General features: G+C 38.2%; 1 protein-coding gene across 2 annotated transcripts; it reads left to right on the forward strand.

Moving 5' to 3' along the window:
* On the forward strand, window positions 1-23017 carry LOC140238784 (uncharacterized). 2 transcript variants are annotated; one of them, XM_072318680.1, is made up of 16 exons: window positions 1-38; window positions 1844-1977; window positions 3127-3183; window positions 3919-4045; window positions 4742-4831; window positions 5517-5719; window positions 9645-9687; window positions 10256-10376; window positions 11486-11583; window positions 12601-13051; window positions 13501-13734; window positions 14454-14562; window positions 14926-15110; window positions 15892-15960; window positions 20397-20457; window positions 21191-23017. In XM_072318680.1, exons 2-16 carry the CDS (start codon window positions 1899-1901, stop codon window positions 21421-21423), a joined length of 2160 nt encoding a protein of 719 aa, XP_072174781.1. In that variant the 5' UTR covers window positions 1-38; window positions 1844-1898; the 3' UTR covers window positions 21424-23017. The 2 variants fall into 2 exon arrangements, with proteins under 2 accessions (XP_072174781.1, XP_072174782.1); XM_072318681.1 differs by having other exon boundaries at window positions 13510-13734.
* The last annotated feature ends 1762 nt before the right edge of the window (window positions 23018-24779 follow it).

The raw sequence follows: 24779 nt of genomic DNA on the forward strand, positions 1-24779 counted from the left end.
GACGTGGACGGATGACGGATGGTGGCGCATACATTTTGGTAAACGTTGTATTCTCACATTATAAACCATTTGATTGTTTGTGACGCTGGATCGGTAACATCATCAAAGGTTCTAAGTTTAGCATTATAACTTTTCGAATGCGATGCTTACAATCAATCATGTCATGTATGGAGCTGGGCTGGTCGGGCTAGGGTCGCTGGTGCGGTTACCGCTACCGGTACTGTTGATCTGCACGCAGATGAAGCAAGCGGGGCTGGCTTTTATCACTTTGCATATGTGACTCTGCATCAGAAAACCACTAAAAAGTCACCAGACATTGATTCTAAAAGAGCAGACTCTATAGCTTTAAAGTGATGTATAACTCAATATAATCGGTCTTTCCTCACCTATTTAAATAATGGGAACAAAATATGGTACCGGTACACATTCTGGAAAATAACGTAGGCTGGGCCTAGCCTAGTCGTTAGCTTTAACACGACCAGCCCGCGAAGCTCCCACATTCCCACAGTATAACGTTAACACAAACAACGTTAGACTTAGGATCTACGTTAGAGCACTAGAAATTCTATATTTTATGCACACTGGAAGACCATTATAACACTATTGTCACGCAATTGTAGAGTAGACTATATCAAACCTCAGGGCTCAGCTGTTGTGTTTTTATTGGAAGTGCATCTGTGGTTTTGTTTTCCAGGTGATTTCTTTTAGGTTAACGCTAAGGTTGTAAGGGTGTAGCAGGCCTATGTCTAACTTGATAGACTAGACACCTAACTTATAGGGTCTACCTATGATCATAACGAGTGGTCAGTCCTCTGCCTCGACTAGTACTACTACTAGACCTGGGCCCATACCCCATGTCTAACGTTGGATTCTAGTGTTTGTTGACCCAAGGCCAAAGGGTGAGTGTTCTTGCGGAGGAGATAAAAGAAAGGAACCACTTTAAGTTGGTTAGACTTTCTATTCTATGTTTGTGAGCAGTGTCTGGATGAGGCCCAAGGTGGTTTATTGTGAGCTATCGTTGCTGGGGCGATAAGACCTCGTATCCCCCTACAAAATGTCAAATGTTCAGGAGAGCCAAAAAACATGCCGGCCAAAGCACTGTGGCGAATGGGATAGCCTTTCCTTTGACATGCCGTGGTGGCTTCTTTTTTGGAGTAAGACAGTTGGGATTTGGACAGGACATCACTTAACCCATTATTTGACCATTAATCCAAAAAACTCATTTTCACCAAAATTGCAGATACAAGGTCTTATCACCCCAGAGACGCTATGCTGGGTCTATAAGACTAAGAGTAAGACATGTCTTGAGTGTAGATCTGACATTAGACATCTCTTGTGGACAGACCCTTTCTAGCTCTGTTAGTGGTCTACATGTATAGTCTATAGAGACTAGAGACAAGCATCCAGCAGGCCTTACGTAGTGAGGTGCTAGTAGAATAAGTGTAGACTAGATGTATCTGCTTTCTACATCACTTTAATTGGGGACATCCTTCATCACAATATAATTTGTGTATGTCAGTGTGTGTTTTTTCTTTGTTTTTGTTTTCAGATACTTAAGAGTCAGAGATTCATGCATGCACAAACTTCTAAAGAACAATTTAAAGTTTTGTTGTTGTTGTACCTAGCAACAAATAGTTAATGTGGTAGATAAGATTTAGATTTCATCATTCACAAAAGGTACAAATACTTGCATCACCTGAAAGAAATGTCATAAATATCATGACTATGTCACAAAAATTACCCCTTTAAATTACAACTTGAGAGGCAAGCTCTGGATACATTGCATTGTTACTTCAGATGAAGTAATCACAGTCTGCAAATTGTTCATCATTATCTTCTACAGAAAAGAAATCTCAGCACTACGTTCCACAAATCAAAGATCGAACATAGAAGCAGCAATGGCATCTCAGTTTGTTGCCAAGAGCTCAGCTATGACTGTGGACACAGAGGACTTGGACAGGGCCATTCATAATCTTGGTTTGTTGTAACTCTGTATATTTGTGGAAACAGTATATTCTCATTATGCAAATATAAAGTGCTCAAATTGCCTGTTTAGCAGACTTACACAACTACAGTATTGAACAATCTGAATACATTTGTCATATTGTTCAAAATTTTATACAGTGGTGCCTAGCATGAAAGGATTGGTAATGAACTTTGCAAGTTTTTGGTGACATTACATTAACCCATTGAGGACGGTTTGATTTTGCTACAACACGCTTTTCCCATTCACGCTTGCCCACGTATACTTGGGACTCGTCCTCAATGGGTTAAGAGAATTTAATACTATCAATCCGAGAGTTCTGAATAGTCTGATTTTTCAGATTTTATTTTTACTCTACCTAAAACCAATTTTTCAGACTTTTTGTCATTGATTTTGAAATGACTTTTTTATTCATAAGTTTCATTTCTTCTTGAGATTTGGTTTGCAAGTACTCTCACATCCCTGTTGTCAATCAGAAAATCAGTCTATACCTTCACTCATGATCTCAGTCATCACTCAAGAAAAATACCAGTACACCTGGTGCTCATTGTGCTCTCTTTTTGATGCTGAATTTATCACCAGTGATACTGCATTTTGCCAAAATGCATGTTCTACAGTATTACACCACATACTTCCGAATGATTCCAAATAGAGAGCAGTTTTCAGTTGCACATTTTAGAACCATGACATATTGAAACAGAAAACTTAGACTAGATATAGGAACCTGAGAGCTCACTCATGGTACCACTTAGTACAAAATGAATGCTAATGACATTTTTTTGTATTCTGTCCTTTGTGCTGTATTCTGATAATGACAACCTAAATTATCATTACCGTACCACATGGCTACATGACACGGGTGAGGCATACATGCTTACTGAAACATTCATACTTTGCAGACTAACAGTAATCATATAAAATCGATAAATGCAATTCACAGTCTGTACCTCAGTTGTTGCCTTTGCCAACATAACTGTCAAACCCTGTAATGGGTATGAGTGTGCAGTTTGTATCATAAGTATTTTGTTTAGCAGGAAACAGTATGTATGCTGACTAGACATACGGTCAACAGAGAAGTAGAATGCACTTGTATGTAAACATGCAGTACTACTACTAACTTGTCCTCTGAAATTCTTTTACAGAATTCGAGAAGAAGCAGCAGCTAAGGGAGCTTGAAAAGGAACAGCAGCAAATATCTGGTAATTTCCCTTTCCTTATGTACAGATTTCAATTCTTTATCCATTCCAGCCACAGCATTTTTTTTTTTTTCATGCTCAAAGAATTCACAGTAATATGGTTTTCATTAGAATTCTTCATCTACTTTTTTATGGGGGAAAAAAAAAACATCTCACAAGACATTACTTTATTCCCAAGTTTCTTTGGCAACCATCACACAAACATTGCTCCATGGGCATATTCCATGCCATACATATCAAATTTGTAAAGAATATACCTGTATGTGTTTCCATAATCAAGTTTTGGGTTACATAATAGAAACAATGACACATAGTGTTTGCTACATTCTGAATAACATCTGTGTCTTGAATTTGCCATAAATGTACACAAGACATTACATCAATAATACTTGTACTGCACTGTCACAAGAGATGTATCCCCATTGTCATTGAAGTATGGGGATGGCTATCCATGGGGCATCAGTCTGAACATGAGAAATTGTTAGGTAACTCACTATAATTTAGGAAATGAAACAGAAGTATGTAGTCTTCTGTGTATAGTGTAATTCTGATTACAATCTTTTGACCCGAGGCAAAAACATCTTAGAGTGTTGAATTACAAAAGCCATAGAGACCACTTTCCAAATTCATGGTCTGCCATATGACTGTGAAGTCCCTCTTGTTTTTATAAAATCCTGTTGTGAGACTCTTGTGAATTTGGTTTTGCTCGTAATACCCATGTGTGCATTGTTGTCCTAGTTCTTGAAGCTTCCCTGAAGGAAAAACAGGATGGGATAAGGCGGATGGAGGAAGAACTGACAAAAATGGATGAGGAGACAAAGAATTGCCACCGGCAGTTCAGACAGAACAAGGAGAGCAAAGAAAGGCAAGCCTGCCTGCATGGATGCAACTTAACATTATGAACATCTTGATTGCTTTTATGTTACCAGCTGTAAAATGTTACATTTACTCTTTGCAAATGCAATCGTGTCACAGCTGAGGCAAGAACAGATGCCAGCTTAAACATTTTAAAAATTCCTTTGTGTGCTGTTGCCTTCCTCCTAAAACTTGTGATTTGATTTCCATTCTTACTCTATACAAACACTTTAATTTTTGATGTATTGTCCACCATGCAGACTGGGAATATGAAACGCGATTGTCCACAGTATGTTTTTTCTCCTGTTTTCTTTTGTAATACTTTTATTCACAAGGAAAAAGTTTGCTTAACTTGCAAGTCTTTTGTTTTGGCAAACATACCTTGGTATGGAATTGTTTCCTAATCTGCCATATCTGGTCTGCATGTCTGTGGACATAAACTTTCAGCAAAATATTTTTGAGGTTATAATTTGACTCCCAAGAAAGGACAGTAATTCAGCTCTCTCCTTGTTTTATGAAGCAATATCCTTTAAAACTCTTAGACAAATACCTTTTTGGTTCTCCGTCATATACTCGTGGTGATTCACCATTCACTTGACGAGCTAATTTCTAGCAGAAATGTAAACATCTTCTTTAAAGAATGAGTTTTTTAAGGAGACTGAGACATTGCCAAGGTTGACTTGTTTTTTCACTGACTTTCTCTCAGCTTGAAGAAGCATGCCACTGTCCTGAATGCACACCTGGAAAACCTGGAAGTAAAGATCATTGACCGGGACAAGAAATTTGAATCAGAGAAGTGAGTTGAAGCTCTGTAGAGTTGCTGTGTAGAATGTTTGTTGTTGTCTGTATCAATGTTATTGCTATTATCAGAATTATGCATCATTGTTGTCATTATTGCTTTAATTCTAGCTGGAAGTGTCATTAAAATTTTAGCATCATCATCTATATTAATTCATTTCTTACCAACTGTAAAAGTGTTAATGTAGTATCAAGTGTAAATTCATGATGAACAGAAAAAGTGCATAATTATGTGATATTCCACATTCCATACCCAAGTCTGCTCTGCATATATCAGGTCTAATTCCAGTGGACTACTAGCTTATTTTCCTTTGAAATGTGACATTTAGATCAAAATCCTGTGATATTATACTGTCTGGTTTTTACATTGTATGTATGCTCAAGAGCATTACAGTCATGTGCAAGGCTGTGTATGCACGGAAAACAAATATCATTTGTTGCATTTCTATCATTTTTGCTACTCACTTTTTGTTGAAAATGAAACATCTTTTGGAAATAATGGAAAAGAAACTAAAAATGCTGATAGTCTTCACACTATTAACAAATTGAAGCTCTGTATGGTTACCTTCTTTGGGATACTACCATTCCTATCTTTCTCAGGGATATCAGTCTGATTCTAAAAGGAATTGAGACAGGAAGGTCTTTTAACATTGATTCTCTGCCTTTCTTGCCCAAACATTCAGTGCACAGCATGACCAGACGTTGGAGCACTACCAGTCCATCTGGCGGTCCTACGAGGAGGTGTACATGGAGCAGGAGCTGGCACAGGAGCTCAAGAAGTGGCAGCTTGAGGTCCTCCAGCGCAAGGAGGCCATCAAACAGGGTGTGGCCCAGATAACCCACCTCCAGGGGTGCATAGAGGAAGTGGAGGCAGAGATTGAAGCCCGTGAGTACAAAGAAATGACAAACAAACAAACTTTAAGGATGGTATAGTTATGGGGGAGATGGGGATTCAGATTTTAACTTTAAGATCATCAGAAGCAGTCTAGTTGTTTAGTAACAGAGATTTAGCAGTGTGCAGTGAAATTGAAAATATGTGCCTCATCATGATGCTGCCAATAGGCCGGTTTAGTAATGTATGCACAGATCTTTAATTTTGCACACGGCCGCAACCTCGGGCAAACAAAGGATGCGAGCCTGCAACGTCGGCTGCTGCAGCCGTCCCCAACACGTCCCCACATGTAGACTTACGTGTATGTTGTGTACATGTGTGCGATGCATCAACTTTGACTTTACCTCCTGGCATTTCGTGTGGCTCTAAATCAATTTCCAACCTTAGATGAGGGAAAATTCTGCTGTGATCAAACGCAATTTGGACTATAGTTTCGATTTTATTGAATTTTGGCTTCGATTTTGTCTTCAGTAGTTCTGAAAATGGGTGGAAAACACTGCTGCTACGGAACATACAACAGTATGACCGCATCACTTCAAACTTCAATGATTTTTGTCCCCGCCGAACGAGTTCGAGCAGGGGACTATGAAACGGGCTCCGTACGTGTGTGTGTCCGTGTGTCCGTGTGTCCGTCCGTGTGTCCGTGTGTCCGTCCGTGTGTCCGTGTGTCCGTCCGTGCGTCCGTGTGTGATCAAAATGTTCAAAATGCTACTCCTTCGCCATTTCTAACCCGATTTTGATTCTGTTTGCTTTATATGATAGCACTACATGAGAGCTTTGAAACTTGTATACAGAATTTCAGTTGTGACCTTTGACCTTGACCTTTGACCTATATTGTACATTTTGCTTCAAAATGCTACTCCTTCGCCATTTCTAACCCGATTTCGATTCTGTTTCCTTTATGTGATGGCACTAGGTGAGGGCTTCAAAACTTCTACACAGAATTTTGACCTTTGACTTCTTTGACCTTTGACCTTGATTTTTGACCTATATTGTACATTGCCTACAAAATGCTACTCCTTCGCCATTTCTAACCCGATTTCGATTCCGTTTGCTTTATGTGATGGCACTAGGTGAGGGCTTCAAAACTTCTACGCAGAATTTTGACCTTTGACTTCTTTGACCTTTGACCTTGATTTTTGACCTATATTGTACATTTTGCTACAAAATGCTACTCCTTCGCCATTTGTAACCCGATTTCAATTCCGTTTGCTTTAAGTGATGGCACTAGGTGAGGGCTTCAAAACTTCTACACAGAATTTTGACCTTTGACTTCTTTGACCTTTGACCTTGATTTTTGACCTGTATTGTACATATTGCTACCAAATGCTACTCCTTCGCCATTTCTAACCCGATTTCGATTCTGTTTCCTTTATGTGATGGCACAAGGTGAGGGCTTCAAAACTTCTACGCAGAATTTTGACCTTTGACTTCTTTGACCTTTGACCTTGATTTTTTTACCTATATTGTACATTGGCTACAAAATGCTACTCCTTCGCCATTTCTAACCCGATTTCGATTCCGTTTGCTTTATGTGATGGCACTAGGTGAGGGCTTCAAAACTTCTACATAGAATTTTGACCTTTGACTTCTTTGACCTTTGACCTTGATCTTTTTACCTATATTGTACATTTTGCTACTAAATGCTACTTCCGGCGGGGACATATATTACGCACCGCGTGATTTCTACTTTTCCTTGTAAGCATTATGATTGATTGTGAAATCTAAACTAGACAACGAATCTCTCATAATTGATATGTTTCCAAGGATTTTCTTAAAAAGTTAGACTCAGACTGATTAGACTTCATGAAATAGAATGACGATTTTGACCTATTTTTCTATCAACAATAATAGTTAGGGGGCCTAGCCCTATATAGACTAGATCTATCTAACGTTAGGCCTAGAGTAGATCTAGACGTAGTCCTAAAATTAAAAATAAAAACAATGATAGACCCTAACCTCCCTGACATTCGCAGTAGGCAACATTTATTTCCCCCGTTGACTTATTCATCACGACCCAGGTCTGGTACGTTGGTTTGTTGAGGTATGTCCGGTCGGCCTAACCTCACTAAGGAAAACACAAAAAGGGCTCGTGTCCGAAACCTCATTGAACTTCAGGCTTGAAACACTCCCATCCGCGAAAAGACGGTAGTCCTCAAATGACTTGTATCCCTTTAGCTTTTCCAGTCATAGTCAGTCCTATTGATGATCAGGTAGTTGAACACGTCAAAGAGTCCAAAATCTGGAATACTCTCGAAGTTGGATGTAAACCCAGCGAGCTTGTTAGGATCGGAGAACGAGCAGCCTACCAGAGCGAGCTTCTCCTGCAGTGACCGGCCGGTGTCCGCCCGGGAGAGGTCAGGATCGATGGGCAGATTCAAATCGGCTACGGCAGTTGCACTAGTTTGATGAGTTTCTCCGTGTTGTAGCCGCTTGTGCTCACACCTATATCCCTAAAATACTCAGTTAATTCCTTAACTGTCCAATTCTTCCATGGCTTGCTCAAACTTTGGCTAGAACTTGAAGCTGACGCCATCTCAAAGCAAGATTATAGCAAACAAAAGTTGTCAATTATCCGCAGCGAGTAATGATCGTAGACAATACACGCGTGAATGCAAAAACAGTGTGGCGCTTATTTCGCTTGCCCGACTTAGTTACAATCACTAGGGTCGCGTGGGGTTGACGTCATTATGAATATCATTAGTAAACCCGTCTATTGATGATAACTTCGGAACTTAAATATTCACACGTGTTTGCAGATAAGTATCTCTACATTTAGGGAATTCATATTTTACAATAATTCTTCGCAAACCAGAAATGCTGTTCATGGAGTGTAACAATTTTATGCTATGTTCATATCTTCACCTGATATTTGATGAGGCTATATGTGCTTTTTATGCCTGGTTATGCACTGTATGTATTCACGCATTACTATACCCATCAAAAGTCACAGGGGCTGATGTTCTAGTGAGCCTGACAGTAACTTTTAGTTCAACTGAGTTGATTTTATCTTTTGGGTGTTTACTGACAGAGTTACCCTTTTTGTATACATATTATTTGTAACTTGAAAGCATATGGCATAGAGTATTTAGCTCTCTTTTTTGACCGATTATTTAAATGTCTCGAGTCGCTTTTCTCCAATTTCCATCCATGTGGTAAGTATTCAGTGCATGTACAGAAACAGTAAAAGCAGCCATCAGCAGCTATGATACTATGTCATAATCATCAAAAGAATGTTGTTAATGAGTAAAGAGTGATTGCAATTTTGGATCCACTTTTTCTTCCACACACAATGAATGAAGACTCTGTGCACTTTAACCCGTTGAAGACAAGTCCCCAGAATACTCGGGCAGGTGTCTACGGGAAATGCGTGTTGTAGCAAAATCAGTCCGTCCTCAACAGGTTAATAGATCTGTTATGTCAAACCCCCTTGTCTCAGAAGTATTCCTACACATTTTCGCCCAATGATTATTTTGCTGGTTTACATTGTATGAATATCCAATCTTAACAAAATACATGTCATTCAATGCAGAGAATTTCCTCTGTCAGAATTGAATTGCTGTTCAAAAATCTTGCCTGGTAAGTTTTTATGAGTTTTAAGATGCAGGATCACCTACAGTATGAGTACGACAGTTAATGTACCCAAATAAATGAACACAAAACAGAGTGATGCCATGATCACTGAAGAACCATTATCTCGGAGGGTAGTAGGTCCAGAAAATATTGATGTACAGCTAAAGTCCTTATGCAGACTGTATCAAAACTGAGCTAATGTATGTTTTCTACAATTGATACATAAACTTCTCATTCATTACATGCAAAATATTTGTGCCAATGTGTAGTGTTTTGATATTGCTTTCAGTCTTTGTAAAGAGATCTGTAGTAATCATGCTTCCCTTGTTCTGTTGTCTTTGTTTAGGTGAATCTCCTTTTTCAACCATCAATGACTTCATTCTGAAGATGTATCCTTTTTACCAATAATGTGATATTACATCTACAGATACAATTTCAATTTAAAAAAAAAAAATAAAAACAAGTATAAAGTGTATAAAGTGAACAAATTTTCTCTTCTGGAAAATTCAATAACAAAACAATTAATAGTATTGTACATCTATATTCAAACTAACCAAAACATATTTCATGCATAGCATAGTTTATTTTGCTTACTGGTGTGGAAGTTGGATTGAAAAATATATATATATATATATATTCTGACATGTGTTAAGGCTGTTATACTGGTTAGGAAAGAATTGAAAATGAAGTGAACATTTCCATTGTTCATCATTCTGATAATAAGAGAAAGGCTCATGAATAAAAATATTCTTTGGTTATGTGTTAGTATAAGGCTTCTCAGAAATGAGAAGTAGTCATACTGAAGCTGAGAGCAAGACTCTTGATTGGAATGTCCCTCTTAAAAAAAAAGAAGCAACAACAACAGATAAATGGGAGGGGGATTTTTATGATCTTTTAGATCCTTTAGACCTGCCATAGTGAGGCAGCCATCTTGTTTTCCATGACAACAAACAAAAGTGCTGAGCTGAAGCTGTCAACTATGGCTAATTCAAGGGAGGCACTTGACCTGATGTGCTCCATTTCATCTTCAAAGAAGGAGCTTGAGGAACTGCAAGAAAATCAGATCCAGATTATGAAGGTGAAGTATGTGGATTTGCAAGTGTTACCTTGTGTCTGTCATTGGGTTTGTATGGAACATACAAGCACACCTATGAACAGATTGTCAGAACAGCGGACACAGAAGGACTGGTCGTGTACACCAGTTGATTTGTGGGTGTAACATTGTTATCTTTGCAATGTATATTTTTAATCCTTTTGTTGTTTGTGTGTTTATGCAGTGTCATCCACTATACCTTTGCCTTACAGCACGTTATCATTACAGGCATCACTAGAATAAATCTGCAAACCACATGTGAACTGAAATGTACTGATCATAGGTGCAGTTATTTCATGGGCGAATGGTATACCCTATACTTATCTCTATTACAGTGCACTCCCGTTATAACGAACACGGTTACAGTGCACTCCCGTTACAACGAACACGGTTATAACGAAATTTCGTTATAACGAAGTAAATCTTCTGGTCCCAAAATTATCACCATTAAAGTCTATGGTACAAAATTCGCTTATAACGAACACGGTTATAGCGAAATTTCCGTTATAACGAAGTCTTTTCCGAGCACCACAGACAAAGAAAAACAAAAGAAATGTGCTCCGTTATAACGAAATGCGAATTGCTTTCGAAAATACGTAGCGGAACAAGCATTTATAGCGTCTCTGCATGGGTGAACGCTTCACACCACTGTGTGTTCGCTCCTTGTGTCACACACAGTTTCTGAGGGGAACTTGCGTTTATTATTGTAATACAGTTATCCCATCACACTTCACATAGCCTTGCAGTGTATGATGAGTATTCAGCAAACATAATATACGTGGTTCCTTGTTTTCGTTATATATTGTATTTGTTCGGTTATAACGAAATTTCGTTATAACGAAAGAAAACTGCCGGTCCCGAGCATTTCGTTATAACGGGAGTGCACTGTATAACGAAATTCCGGTTATAACGAAGTAAAAATTACGGCCGCAACGATATCCTCTCTCTGTTTTTTAATGTTTATTTGTTCGGCTGTAACGAAATTTCGATATAACGAAAGAAAACTGCCGGTCCCGAGGATTTCGTTATAACGGGAGTCCACTGTACTGTATTACCACCATTAGTAAGATTTGTTATTTTGTCTGTCCGTAAAGAAAGCTGAGGAAGAAAAACAGCTAAGAGAAGCTGAGAAGAAAAGGAAGGAACAAGAAAAGATCCAAAGGGAAAAGGCACAACAAGAAGAATTGGTCAGGTAAAGTCAAGCAGGAGATGATGGCTACATGGATTTCTAAAGTGTAGTGGAAAGGGTTACAGCTCGTTATTCCGAAGGTTCGTTATTCCGACGGCTCTTCAGTCCGAAGGTTCGTTTTTCCGAATTTCATTTTGAATGAACACATCTTCGGAATAACGAACCTTCGGAATAACGCCACAAATGTTCGGATTAACGAATTCTTTTTCATTTTCGGATTAACGAACCTCTAGGTATAGGGAATTTGCGTGTTATGGATTAACGAACCTTCGGAATAACGAACTTTCGGAATAACGAACCTTTGGAATATCGAACCTTCGGAATAACGAACAGCACCCGTGGAAAGACATAGAGAGAGAGAACTGGCAATTACTTAACTTGACCAGATATCATTGGCTAGAATATTCATCTTACTTTTATAAGACCTTATCACGTGTATGTAGCATCTATTTCTTGTGAGGAGTTATTTTCTAAACTTACAAGAATGGATGGCTTTTTATTCGATATCCATCAGATTAAAAAAAAATATGAAGATTTTGATTAAAAGCAAATGGCAAAACACAACTTGATTGGACTTTCAAGCCACTAATATCTCCAAACATCCCTTAAAAAAGAACTAATATCTGCAAACATCCCTTAAAGAAGAACCCCAAAAAGAATCTTGGTGAAATCACACAGAGTGCAAGATGGATGATAATGAAAAGTAAATATTTTTGTGGTCCATGCCCAAATATAAAAGAAGGAACTACCCATTTAAACATTTTGATTCATGCCTTGATGCCTTACATGATATATATACAACTTTAGCTTCTGATATATTGTTTGTCTTTAGTTGCACTTACACTGTATAACATAATGCTGTTCAAATGCAAAAAAAAAAAAAAAAAAAAAAAACTTCCAATGTCCACTGGGTTTTAATTAATGCTCATAAAACAATTGATATATTTTCTAAGTGACAGACGATAATACTATACAGCTGTGTGCTGGTTGAATGCTGCATGGTCTGTATTGTCTATCTAGGAGGAAGGGGCAGGAAAATAAATCCTGCAATCAACCTGGTATGTACAAGTTTGGCCAATTCATCCATCGCTCCTCTGATCAGCCAAAGCGTTTGTCCAAGGGGAGCCCTACAGCCCAGCCCCCTCCTTCGCCCCGCACCCCACTGTTGATCGCCACCCCAGCCCGCCGTGCTGCACGGGTCCCAGCAAGAGCACCAAGCACTAACTCCCAGGCACCACTTGCCAAGCATGGAGCGCCGTGGGTGCCTGTGCATACTCCTAATGTGACGCCCAGCGAGGCGAGTGGAGCCACCGTCCAGAAGGTGACGGCGCCCCAGCAGCCCAGCAAGTACTTCCTCAACATGCCTCCCAGAAGCCCATTTATCCCTTCAAGGTCTAGGCAGGGGGAAGTACAGGGGGCTGTTGGCATGGAGGGTAGGGAGCACCTCATCCCAACTGGTAGAACAGCCATGGTAGGCATTGGCAGATCATCGCTATTTCATAGAATTCTGTAGCTTGTGTCATGTTATCAAGATTAAATATTGTGGTAATCACTTTATGCAGTGGGTAGGCTTTTTCATTATTCTCCCAGAGAGGTCTGTTACTTAGCACTGTCAGATATCCATCTATACATGCTTGTCAAAAGGGACATGGTGAATAGTACATCTTGTCCATAACATTTGCCTTGCCATGCAGGATGTAATCTGGGATCTTGTGTGGTTATGTCATCCGGCATTAATGGACAGATTTTCACTTTAAATTTCTTGGTTTACTTCAGAATCCATTAATATTGATGTGCCTCAGCAATTCCTTGAAAAGCATGCTTCAGTATTCTTTCTTTTTTTTCAGGGTCTCAAAAGTTGTAGATAAGTTGAATACACACTGATGAGATATCCTGCGCTCTTCAACATTTCTTTGTTAGGACCAACAGCATTGTCCAGTGTCAAGCTCATCCCTTCTGAAGACCATGCATCAGATGACTATCAAACCTACACCACCAACCTCCTCTGCACTGCCTCTAGTGGAACCTGGACACACCTCTACCCGCCCTCTTTCCACAGGGAGCAGTGGGGGGTCAGGGACACACCCATCTCCATCTGCACCCGCTGGAGTTAAAAGGAGTGGAATGCATGTGGGGCCTGGGGGAGATGCACAAGTGAGAAAATTATGCATTAGATATTCTCCGTCACTGTCATAACCTATGGTGCATTTTTGTGCTGAAGGAAAGGTTTTTTTTTTCTACAAGTCAAAAAAAGTGCTAAGAATGATTGATACTGGCAAAGTATGTTTGTTTTTCAGATGGTAACAGTTGCTTGAGCTGATTTTTTTCTTTAATGTTTATCACATCTATGAAAACTTTTTGAGACTAGTCCTTTTTTGTGGTCTTGTCATGATTCAAAGAATGTTGGTACATTAACACATTACATGGATATTTAATGCTTCTGTTTTAGCTGTCATCTTCACTGTAATGGTACCATCACAGATGTTGTTCTTTACAGTCTCTGACTATTCTAGTATTGCTTATTGTTCCTCTTTTCTTTTTCTTACTCCTCCTCCCCCTCTTCCTTACCACTCCACTTTCTTTCTTCCTCCATTACTATTTCTGCTATTACTGTTGCTATTTCTGGTGATAATATAATTTTTCTCCTGCTGCCACTATAGTTGTATTGCACTATCACTCTCTGAAAAGAAATGAAAACAGACAAATCAGAGAAGAAGATAGTGAAAATTTAGGGGGGAAATTAGACACATAGATAAGGTAATGAACTGTAAAAGTCTAAAGAGTAATACAAATTAGCTGCTCTGTGTGATCTAGGTCTTGAGGAGCAGGAGGTACATGTAGAAATAATCAATTTGTTATGCTTTGCCCACTAGCCAAGTCCCAATGGAGATCCAATGCCAGAGGAAATGGATTTCGATGCATCTTCCCAACCCAGTGTCATTTCAGACGTGGGTGCTACCAGTGACTTCGAAATGGGTGAAGGTGAGTGCAGAATGTATACGGAGGACAAAGGTTGTGAAGATCCACACCAAATGAATCACCCCAAAGTGTAAGAAATTTCACACAAAATATACTATTGTGTCACACATTTTGAATGCTATTTCTCCTTTATAATTAAAGCATGCCGTTGATGCTGCATGTGTTCCCCTTTCCTGTGGTCATAAACAAAAAAACAAAAACAAAAATAAACAAACAAAAGATAGGACATTGGATGAGCCATGAGGAAAGGGCGAATGTGGAAAGACTGATGGTGGAACTCAAATGTTTTTGAATGGAGAAAAGTTCTGATCATGTCCTGCTTCTAAAACCAATCTGATGCCTGTATTTGTATTATGACCACCACAGCAGCCTATCCCTACACCCCAAAATACAGCCAGTCATCTGATAAGACCAGCCAGCCATCCCCCGCGAGTCCCCTGGACTTGGACGCCATTCACAGCAAGTTTCCACCTCAGTCGCCTGGCAGCGAGTTCTCCTACTCCTTCAGACCCATGTTTGATGAGACTCAGAACCAGGGGAGTGGCACAAAGGTGGGATGGTGCTCTCGTACCAATCAAACATCTCTTATGTTGTCCTTCCCATCCATTGGTCTGTGTGCCATTTTGCAAGATCTCAGTAATTTTAGATTTTAGAGCAGATGTTATATTGCATGTCATTGTGACACATAAAAATTCTTTGAATTTCTGTCAAACAAGAAATACTTGCGGCATGAAATTTTTGTGAATTAGAGCCGACTGCCTTTTTTGCAGCAGGAAATTTTCATGAATTGCCACTCGCATTCAATGCATAGTGTTTACAAGAACTTTTGCATGCATTTAATTTCATGAATCTTAGCTCTCGTAGAATTCACCAAATTAAAATGCACATAAAAAATTCTGGTTTTACAGTACCTTTCATCGAAGTTTGAGATTCTTAATGGGAACGATTTCAATTTCATTATCACTTGCCATCAGACCAAAGCCATCAATATTTCTCGTGTTGTGCACCAGAATATGCCCTTTATAATTGGATATTATGATTTGATGGATCGATGCAAATGTGCTTTAATTCATCTTGAAATGAGAGACTTATGCCAAAAATCCTATATTTCACTGTTAGAAAGCAGGAATGCAATCAGAGTGCTCACTTCTTGACTGTGTGGTTGGCTTTCAGAAATATACTCACAACTTCTGCAAGAAATCTGTGAATTTGGCCTTGCTGCTTTTGTCAGATATAGATTATCCTTTTTTTTTTCTCTCTCTGATAGATTACTGGATGTGGTACGTTCTCAATTTTGATGTACTTCTACTTTGCCTAATTTTTGTTTTTCAGGATGACCACATGACATCAGATTCCGGTTCATTCCAAGAGAATCCTTTCTTCAGCACCATGTTTGGAATGGTACGTCATGATCCGTGGGCATGAACTTGATATTTCCATATTTTGCAAAAAGGTTGTCTGAGGAATTCATGCTCTTCAGGTTGTCTGGCAGGTCATCTACTGATTTAATTTTGGTTTTGTTTTATTTTCCATTTGCCATGTTAGAAATACTCACTGTTTTACTTTGTACCTAACCCCCCCCCCCCACACACACACACTCAAAAAAAAAAAAAGAGTTCAAGGATCAAAGGTTAAAGGGCGTGTACAGTTCTGGTCGAGGTGAGGATTAACTTTTGACGTTTTGCGAGATATTCAGAAACCCCTCTTTGAGATGTCAAGGAGCATACAATTCTAAGGGGTATCAGAAGTTTATTTGTGACCGTGCACCTCAAAACGAACATAAAGTCGCACACACTGATTTTGCGTGAGGACTGAAAATAAGTGAAATGGGTCAACCTAGCCGAACTTGACTTTTTCATATTTTCTGAAAGAGCGGGTCTTCTTTTACATTATGCTAAAATTTGGTGTCATTTAACGGGCAGGAAAGTGTGTTTTTTAGCAGTTTATCTCATATTTCATATTGACAGTATATGTAAGATTATTTCACGAAATATTAGTATAATCAACAAGATTAAATTTTGTCTTCCTTTGTCGTCCCTGCTTACATTATATTCATCCCCCATATTACCTTATTTAAATTACGGTATTCTTGTATGGGGAAATACATATCAAACTTTTTTGGATAAATTACTTCTGCTACAAAAGAAGTCACTGCGTATTATATGTCACACTGCATATTTGTCTCATACTGATCCTTTATTTTTTGAAACTAAGATATTTAAAATTAAATATTTGTATTTGTTTAATTTAGGACAATTTATGTATAATTACAATAAAAATAATCTTCCTTATATATTTGAATCAATGTTTTCAAAAAATCAATCCGTTCATAATTATCCTACGAGGCAATCCAATGAATTTCATTTGCCATTTTGTAGGACTTTGCTGGTTCAGCAAACCTTCATCTACGAGGGGCCTAAGTATTGGAACTCACTTCCCAACGACATAGTAACAGCACAAACTTTGAATTCTTTTAAGAACAAATTAAAATTCTTTCTATTGAAATCTTATGATATACAACCAAATTAGGTTCGGTTTTATTGTCTCAATCAAGTCATCTTTTTTACTAGTATCAAGATATCACACAGAAATCATCTTTTAAGAAAATAATCTGTTTAACATAAGTTTTCCACAGATTTTTCTTTTATTGTACCAGACAACAGTGAGTCTATTCTCTTTCTCTTTTTTATATCCGTTCCTATTCATTCATACCGGTATATGCACCCAATCAATCGCAATATCAAACCAGGGAGCGTTTTATCGTTTTATCATTGCATATACATTATGAAGTACAGTATGCTTGTGTCCACGATGGCGTGTGTTGTACCTTAGTCTCATTCCCCTTTTTATGCCTCCGCCACGAAGTGGTGCCGGAGGCATTATGTTTTCAGGTTGTCCGTCCGTACGTACGTACGTCCGTCCGCTTTCGTTTACACAATAACTTGAGTAATATTTACTGGAATTTTACCAAACTTGGTCCAAGTATGAAGTATGATGGGGCAATTATTTGATTAGATTTGGGGTGAAATCGGCTAAAGGTCAAAGGTCAAAGGTCAAGGTCAAATCATGAAATTGTATCCGTTTACGCGATAACTCAAGACTGGATGGAGCAAATTTCACCCAACTTTGTTGGAGGATGATGTATGATAGGACAATTACTTGATTAGTTTTTCAGTGAAATCAGACAGAGGTCAAAGGTCAAAGATCAAGGTCAAATCCTAAAATTTATCTGTTTATGTGATAACTCAAAACTGGATGAAGCAGCTTTCACCAAACTTGGTCCAAGGGTGATGTATGATGGGACAATTAGTTGAGTAGATTTTAGTGACATTGGCAAGAGGTCAAAAGGTCAAGGTCAAATGCTACAAATGTTGCAATTTCCCCCATATCTATGCAATGCCCAAAGGTATTTTCTTGAAACTTGGTGTGGACATGTACCACTGTGTAAAAATTCTCCAGACAGAGTTTCATGTCATAAGGTCAAAGGTCAAAAGGTCAAAGGTTAGATGAAAATGTTGCAATATCACTTTTCTCGCAAATGGTTCAATGTATCTTCGTGGAACTTGGTACATACGCATGTACTGACTAGCAGGGATTATCTAGGGAATTTAGGGGTCATGGGTCAATAGTCAGGGGTCAAAGGTCACGGTCAACTCCTCAAAATGTTACTATTTCCCTCATATACTAGTATATGCAATGCTTGCATTATTAGTTTAAAAACTTGATACATGCATTACCTAATGGAGATTCTGCGGGATATTTCGAGCCAGAAGGTCAAAGGTTAAGGGTCAAAGGCCAGGTTTCAATGCCCCTCCCCCCCCCCCCCAAAAGAAAAAAAAATCTATTTTGTACCGTCATTTACACTCTTTCTTCATACCTTGGAAATTACCCAATGCATAAACTTACAAAAAGGGTCCGTCAGAATTCAAGTAAAAATTCTCAATTCCCCAAATATGTGTGCCTGCACTCTTAGAAAATTATAGCAAATCCACAAGACATTTCTGATAAACCTGTCATTTCAATATTTTGCCAGTTATGTGAAACTGTCATGGATCACACATTGTGAAGACATTGTACTATACGCCTATTGGGAGAATCATGCATTATGGCGGAGGCATCAGTCGCCATAGCGACATTTCTAGTTTCTTTTCTTTTTTCCTTTTTTTCTTTCTTTTTTCCTTCCTAAGTTAATTTCAATGTCAGTTGACATTGGTTTCTTTGATTTTGTGTACGTATTTCCGAGGGTCCCATACCCTACAAGCTTTGCTTTTTAGTGGGACCTTCCATTTCCATTCTAATCTTTGTATTATGCATATGTATATACCTTAGAAAGGAATTTCTGTTGTTACTCGTGACCACTTGTACGTTTTATTTGAAATTGTTACAAATATGTTCTGTAAATGTATTGTATATGATTTTTTTTCTGTTTATTCAATGGAAATGGAATTGAAATTGAAATTGAAATTGAAAATTGAACATTTTTGGTAGAATAGTGTGATTAGGTGTGTCTTTAGAATCCCTTTTTCATTTCTGAAAAACCTTGTCCACACTCTTCACTTTCAACTCTAATAACTTTTGAAAGGATAGTGCTACTGCTTTGAAAGTTGGCTTTAATTATGGACAGAATGTGTTAATAAGGCATGCCTCATTTCAGTTTAATCTGATAATCCCTTCATTGTTGTTACTCTGGTGGATTACTTCCTGTTTTTTGTCCCATTCATCGCACAGCCAGCACGGTTTGGTAAAGATTAAGCGCTTGAATAGACACTGTACTTCAGAGCCTCTTTTCTCAGTTCACACTTTTCCTGAGTTTGTGCTTTCTTTCCATTATCTAGATAGGTTAGGAGAGGCCATTTGATTTGAGTTATACATCATTTTAAAGCTTAAAGTCTGCTCTTTCAGAATATGGTCTTAACTAAAAATTCATGTCTGGCGACTTTTTGTTTGTTTTGAGGTGCAGGGTCACATTTGATGAAAATCGGTTTTGAAATGGTTGAGATATCCAAAAACAAGGTGAAACCAAGAGATCCTAATAAAAGGCGTGGCCTGTCGCCTTTTATTATTATCACTTTTTTGGATATCTCAGCCATTTGAAAACCGATTTTCATCAAATAAACGTTGAATCCTTCTTAAAATTACATGCTCTTTCATATTTCATAAGAGGTTTCTCATCTCACTTAGGAATGTTCAAAACATGAATCCCCACCTCAACCAGTACTGTACAGTCCCTTTAAGGTCAATATCATGTGTTTCATGGTGAACAGGAAAATTCAAGGCATTATAAGTGGAAGGTCATTATCCGTAATCCTTTATGTGTATGTGTGCCAGGGACTCTGGACAGTGTGTACAACGATACAGGATTTTCTGGGTTGATTTGGCACTCTCAGCACACAAAAGTTTCTGATACAGATAAGCAGGGGTGGAAGTAGTTTTTTTTTTTTTATGGGGCATTTAACTGATGATGATTTGGGGGGGGGGGGACATGCAGACCACTTTTGTGCTATGCACCTCAAACTACCAGGTAATGATGATAATGATAATGATGATGATGATTTGGCGCTTTATACAGGTGTTTCTAAGCGCACATTGATGTGCAATGCACCTCAAAGTACTGTACATTATTTGTGTATATTCCCGTCTGCAGATATTGTCATGTACATGTGAACTATTTTGTTTCTACTTTGTCGAAAAATATCTCTGATGAATACTGCTCAAAGCACAAAACTTTTAGTGTTGAAATGATACACATTTTCTGTAAAAAAAAATACTGTTTTCATGATGTGGATTTCTTTTTTCTCCTTAGTTTTTAATGTATTGTGTCTGGTTGTTTGTTTCAGATGGAAAAGGATTCCAGTCAATCCAACTATTATACAGGTCAAAAGGCGATGCTAGGGGACGGTAAGCATTACTTTGGATTTGATTTTTCCTTAAACCCTTTCTACGCTAGAGACCTTGAGCAGTGTGTGTACAATGCTAAGGGATTTTCTGCACCCAGCAGCACACAGAGGGTAAAAACGCACTTTGTAGTTGTGACCTTTACAGCCCTCCTCCGCATTCCCGACCCCCCCTCAAAAAAAAAAAAAAAATTGGATTTCAAAGTGAAAATTGGCTTGTAATAGCCCAAATGAACTCTTGTTTACTTAGTTTTTTGCATAAACCAGTACTATCATGCCAATCATCATTTATGGTTGTACTGTGCTATGAAAACAAAACCAGATTCTCTGAAGCAGAGTTTTAAAGTAGAGTTGTGATAGAAGTGGACCGCCCCCCAACAATAACAACAAAATGCATGCTGAGTTTTCTTTTATTGTTCATGGCTTTACTGCAGATCCATATGATGTGTCAAATGTAAAATCTTTCACTTCTCTGACAAAAGTGATATGTAGTTATCACAACTTTGCTGGAAAATTTCATAAAATTGCTTCTGAAAAAGATAAATGCTGATTGTATCTTATTCTCTATCTGTGGTTCTCCATTGCAATTTATGTACTCGCAAGATTGTCTGACTAGTCCACATTAAATTTGCTAAATGCTTTGCTCATGAGATGTACCGACAGACACAGTAATCACCATGATTGTGTGCTGTAAGTGTAAGCGATACACTGACATCCATGTGCTCTGTGCAATGCAGGCAAGTCCAATACCTCCAAGGGAAGCGCTCCGATGCCCCCAACAACCCCGCTTCCCTCGGATCCCGCCGGGAGCACCATGTCCATGTTCGGGGATTCCCCCGTCGCAGCCCAGCAGGACCAGCCGCACCAGGGGGCGGTGGGCTTCAGTCTTAATTTTGACGACGGGTCACCAGCGAGGCAAAGAGAAGGCTGGGACAGTGAACCAGGCAAGGGCGGCTTTTGCCTGTTCTGAGCTCCCAGAATCTTGATTTCAATATCCGTTCTTCTTTGAAGTCGGGGTAATTAATAGTGATCAATAATGCTGATTGTTATTTAAATGACCTGTCTTTTGCTTTTTATGTTTTGTAAATCAAAGTTGTCTGAACTTAGCCATTGCGAAAACAAAAACAACAGCAAATATCATTTGCATGTCTTGCCAGATGAGAGGCTATCAAGGTATTGCAAAGGTAACTGAACTTGTCCGAAATAAGCCATGGTTGGAAATAAAAACAACAAATGTCATTTGCATGTCTTCCCAGTTGAGAGGTTATAAATGGCATAGCAAAAATAACTGCCTGAAGACAGTCGAAAATGCATAGTTACCAGGCATCTAAGTAAATGATAAGAAAATGATGATGATGATTCACCATTATACCAAATCTGAACTTTTTTGTGGGTTATTCCCACAGTCTGTATACCACAGTTGTAGAATTGCTTTCAAGTATAGAATGAACAGTCTGAACACACAGAAAACGCAACATTTGAAGAGTTTGTTCGCAAAAACCGATAAGTCCATATTTGCCAAATGGAGATATTTGCAATTAAAGGTCAAGAAAAATAAAGAGAATAATCAGAAAATTTTTGCTTCTTTTGACCATAACTTCAAAAACGTACCTTTATATGTAGCGACCAATATATCATCTAAAAGGTATTATTTTGTACTTTATGACCGAGACCATACTTCAAAATCGTCAAAAATGGGACTTATCGGTTTTTGCGAACAAACTCTTCATTTGTTTCCTGTTCATTGCAGAAAATTATCTTTGATTATCTAAAGCAACTTTACTGCCAGAGCAAAATCTGAATCTCGACTGGTTTTCATCACGATGACATGTCGACACAGTTTTTGCAAAGCTCAAGACAAGTGTCGTGTTATTTTTGCAAAAAGAAAACAAAATATCATTCTTCTTCATAGAATCAATATTACAACACCAATGGTTGTGAAAAGAGTTCTCTTTAAAATAAAGGTAGTTCATGCGTCTTAGTCTTGCCAGCTAAACTGTTCTTATCTCTCGTATTGTAATCTGTAGGACTAAAAGGTACAAATTACTTGGTAGTTGATCTATCCTTTTGATGCCTGGCACACTTTAATTGAATCTTTGGTGATGTTAAGATTAATGAAATAATTGTAAATATATTAATGGAAATGTTCAAAATAAGATTATATCAGTCCTGTTGTTTGCAACTTTTCTTCAATAATTACCATCCTTGTAGGGAATTATTATTATTATTATTTTTTTTTGTATTTCAGCGGTAGAGAGCACATTGCATCTTGCGCATACTAAGCCCTTAAAGCTGACCTGTTCAAGTCACACACTTGCAAAGTACAGTGTGAATGGTAAAAAGAATCAAATGAAATGCAATTACCATGTATGCAGTACTGCCACTCTGGTACTCAACCCATTCTTGATTCTCTCTGTCATAACTCCAACAGGATCATTGAAACAGACAGTTGTAAGCAGGTGCCAAGGTTGATATTGTCAATGACCCAAAACAGAAATTACTGTGTTTGCTTTGAGCAGGTATCTTATACATATTAGAATTAAAATGTGCTGGAAAATCTGAAATTTATCATGCTTGTCATGCTTGCAGTCATTGAGTTTGTGATGTGAATGCCTCTCTTGAAACCTTGGCTGACAAAAGGAAAGGAGAAATGGTATGTAAACTAAAGATGATTGTATCAACTGGATTGCCAGTGTGTGTACAGTGGCGGATCCAGAGGGGCGGGGTGCACCGGGCACACGCCCCTTCTTTATTTTTGGTCAAAATAAAAGAAATGAAAAGAAAATAATGGGGGGGGGGGGTGCATACACCCCCCTTTAATTTTGTAAAGGCGCATCCCCTTTACGGAATTCCTGGATCTACCCCTGGTCTATCTGTGTGTGTGAGTGCGTGCGTGGATTTGGGTGTGTGTGTGAGCATGTGTATGATAATATGCACACATATATGTACAATGTACATTGAATTACTACACATACATGTATATATGTATATAACTAAGGTATATAACAGTGAGCGTTTACATAATGATGTTCATCGATGTTTCAAACAGACAAACAAAAGTCGACGACACGGCTAGTGCATGATCATCACAATATGAAATTTATTACTCACAATATTCATTGTTTTTTATGGAAGAAAGCATGACATTACAATATAATCGTGATAACAAACGATCTCCTCCACGAATCCAATCCGATAAACTTCGGTCAAGTACCCCGTGTTGCCATTCATTCATCGATAGTTTCAGTTGAATATACAGTAAGTGTCACAGTGTTCGTTATTAGTCGGCGATTTCAAACAAAGTAACACTAGTCAATAAACACAATTGTATACTTACTTAAGGAGAGGGCAGTAGAAAAACAAAACAAAAACGACGCAGTTGCACGTCAATATAAATTTGAGCTCAGTCCATAGAACTGTCATTTTACGTGTGTATTTTGTAATTGTTTTCCACTCACTGCAAAACCTGTGCATTTTGAAGTCATAATAATGTATGATGGTTAATACAAGTGTATCTTTATTCATTTTTTTTTAAAACTCGTTACTCCCCGTTTTGTGGTGTCAGCACGAAAATGATGATACTACAGCTACGTTTCAGTAATCTAATTCAAACTATACTGTACGTAAAGAGTGAGAAGGGAATGTCTATGCAATAGGAAAAATATTCAAAACAGGAACAAGAAACAATAGCGAATGATAATATAATATCATTTTGGGGGCTACTCCGAAGAAGTTGTGTACATAATGTCCAGGATAAACTCGACACTTATATATTGGGTTTTTGACATTTAAACCGAGAAATTACGTAAGTGTACCTATGGGGAAGGGGTATACCTGGGTAATTTCAAAAGTCATAAAGGAGCAAAAGAATAACAACTAATAAAAATCCCACCCACGATTACATACAGATAATCTTGTGAATGTATTCGAACATTTACATCATGTACCATAACGTGATATACATAGTATATCCGCATTCTTCCAATAATTTTGATGATTATATCATTGGTCAAGCCAAGTAAATTTAAAAAAGAGAGAAAAAAAAAACACTAGCTTTAGAAGTTTAGCATTATAGAGAATCAGTAGGCCCTATTTCAATAATTTCAATGCTCAGAATCATCTATGGATGAACAGAAAAAAAGTTACCTTTCAGTTAATTCCAGCAGCCAATTGATATCAATTTATATCTACCCAGCAACCTCTTTTCTATCTTTTCTTTTTCTTTCCACGGAAGGAAAAGAAAAAACAGCAAGATAATAAAAAAAAAAAAAATGAATGTAGCATTCGTATCAAGTTCACACTCGAGATATGTTCGACTTCATCTAA

Source organism: Diadema setosum, chromosome 15, assembly GCF_964275005.1.
Source record: "Diadema setosum chromosome 15, eeDiaSeto1, whole genome shotgun sequence".
NCBI classification, from domain to species: Eukaryota; Metazoa; Echinodermata; class Echinoidea; order Diadematoida; family Diadematidae; genus Diadema; species Diadema setosum.

Excerpts from the sequence above, each read along its gene's own strand:
- LOC140238784 (XM_072318680.1), top strand. The coding sequence starts at position 1,899 with ATGGCATCTCAGTTTGTTGCCAAGAGCTCAGCTATGACTGTGGACACA. Across the intron at positions 13,052-13,500 it reads CAACTGGTAGAACAGCCATG|GACCAACAGCATTGTCCAGT; the intron begins GTAGGCATTGGC and ends TTTCTTTGTTAG. Across the intron at positions 15,961-20,396 it reads TCAGCACCATGTTTGGAATG|ATGGAAAAGGATTCCAGTCA; the intron begins GTACGTCATGAT and ends TGTTTGTTTCAG.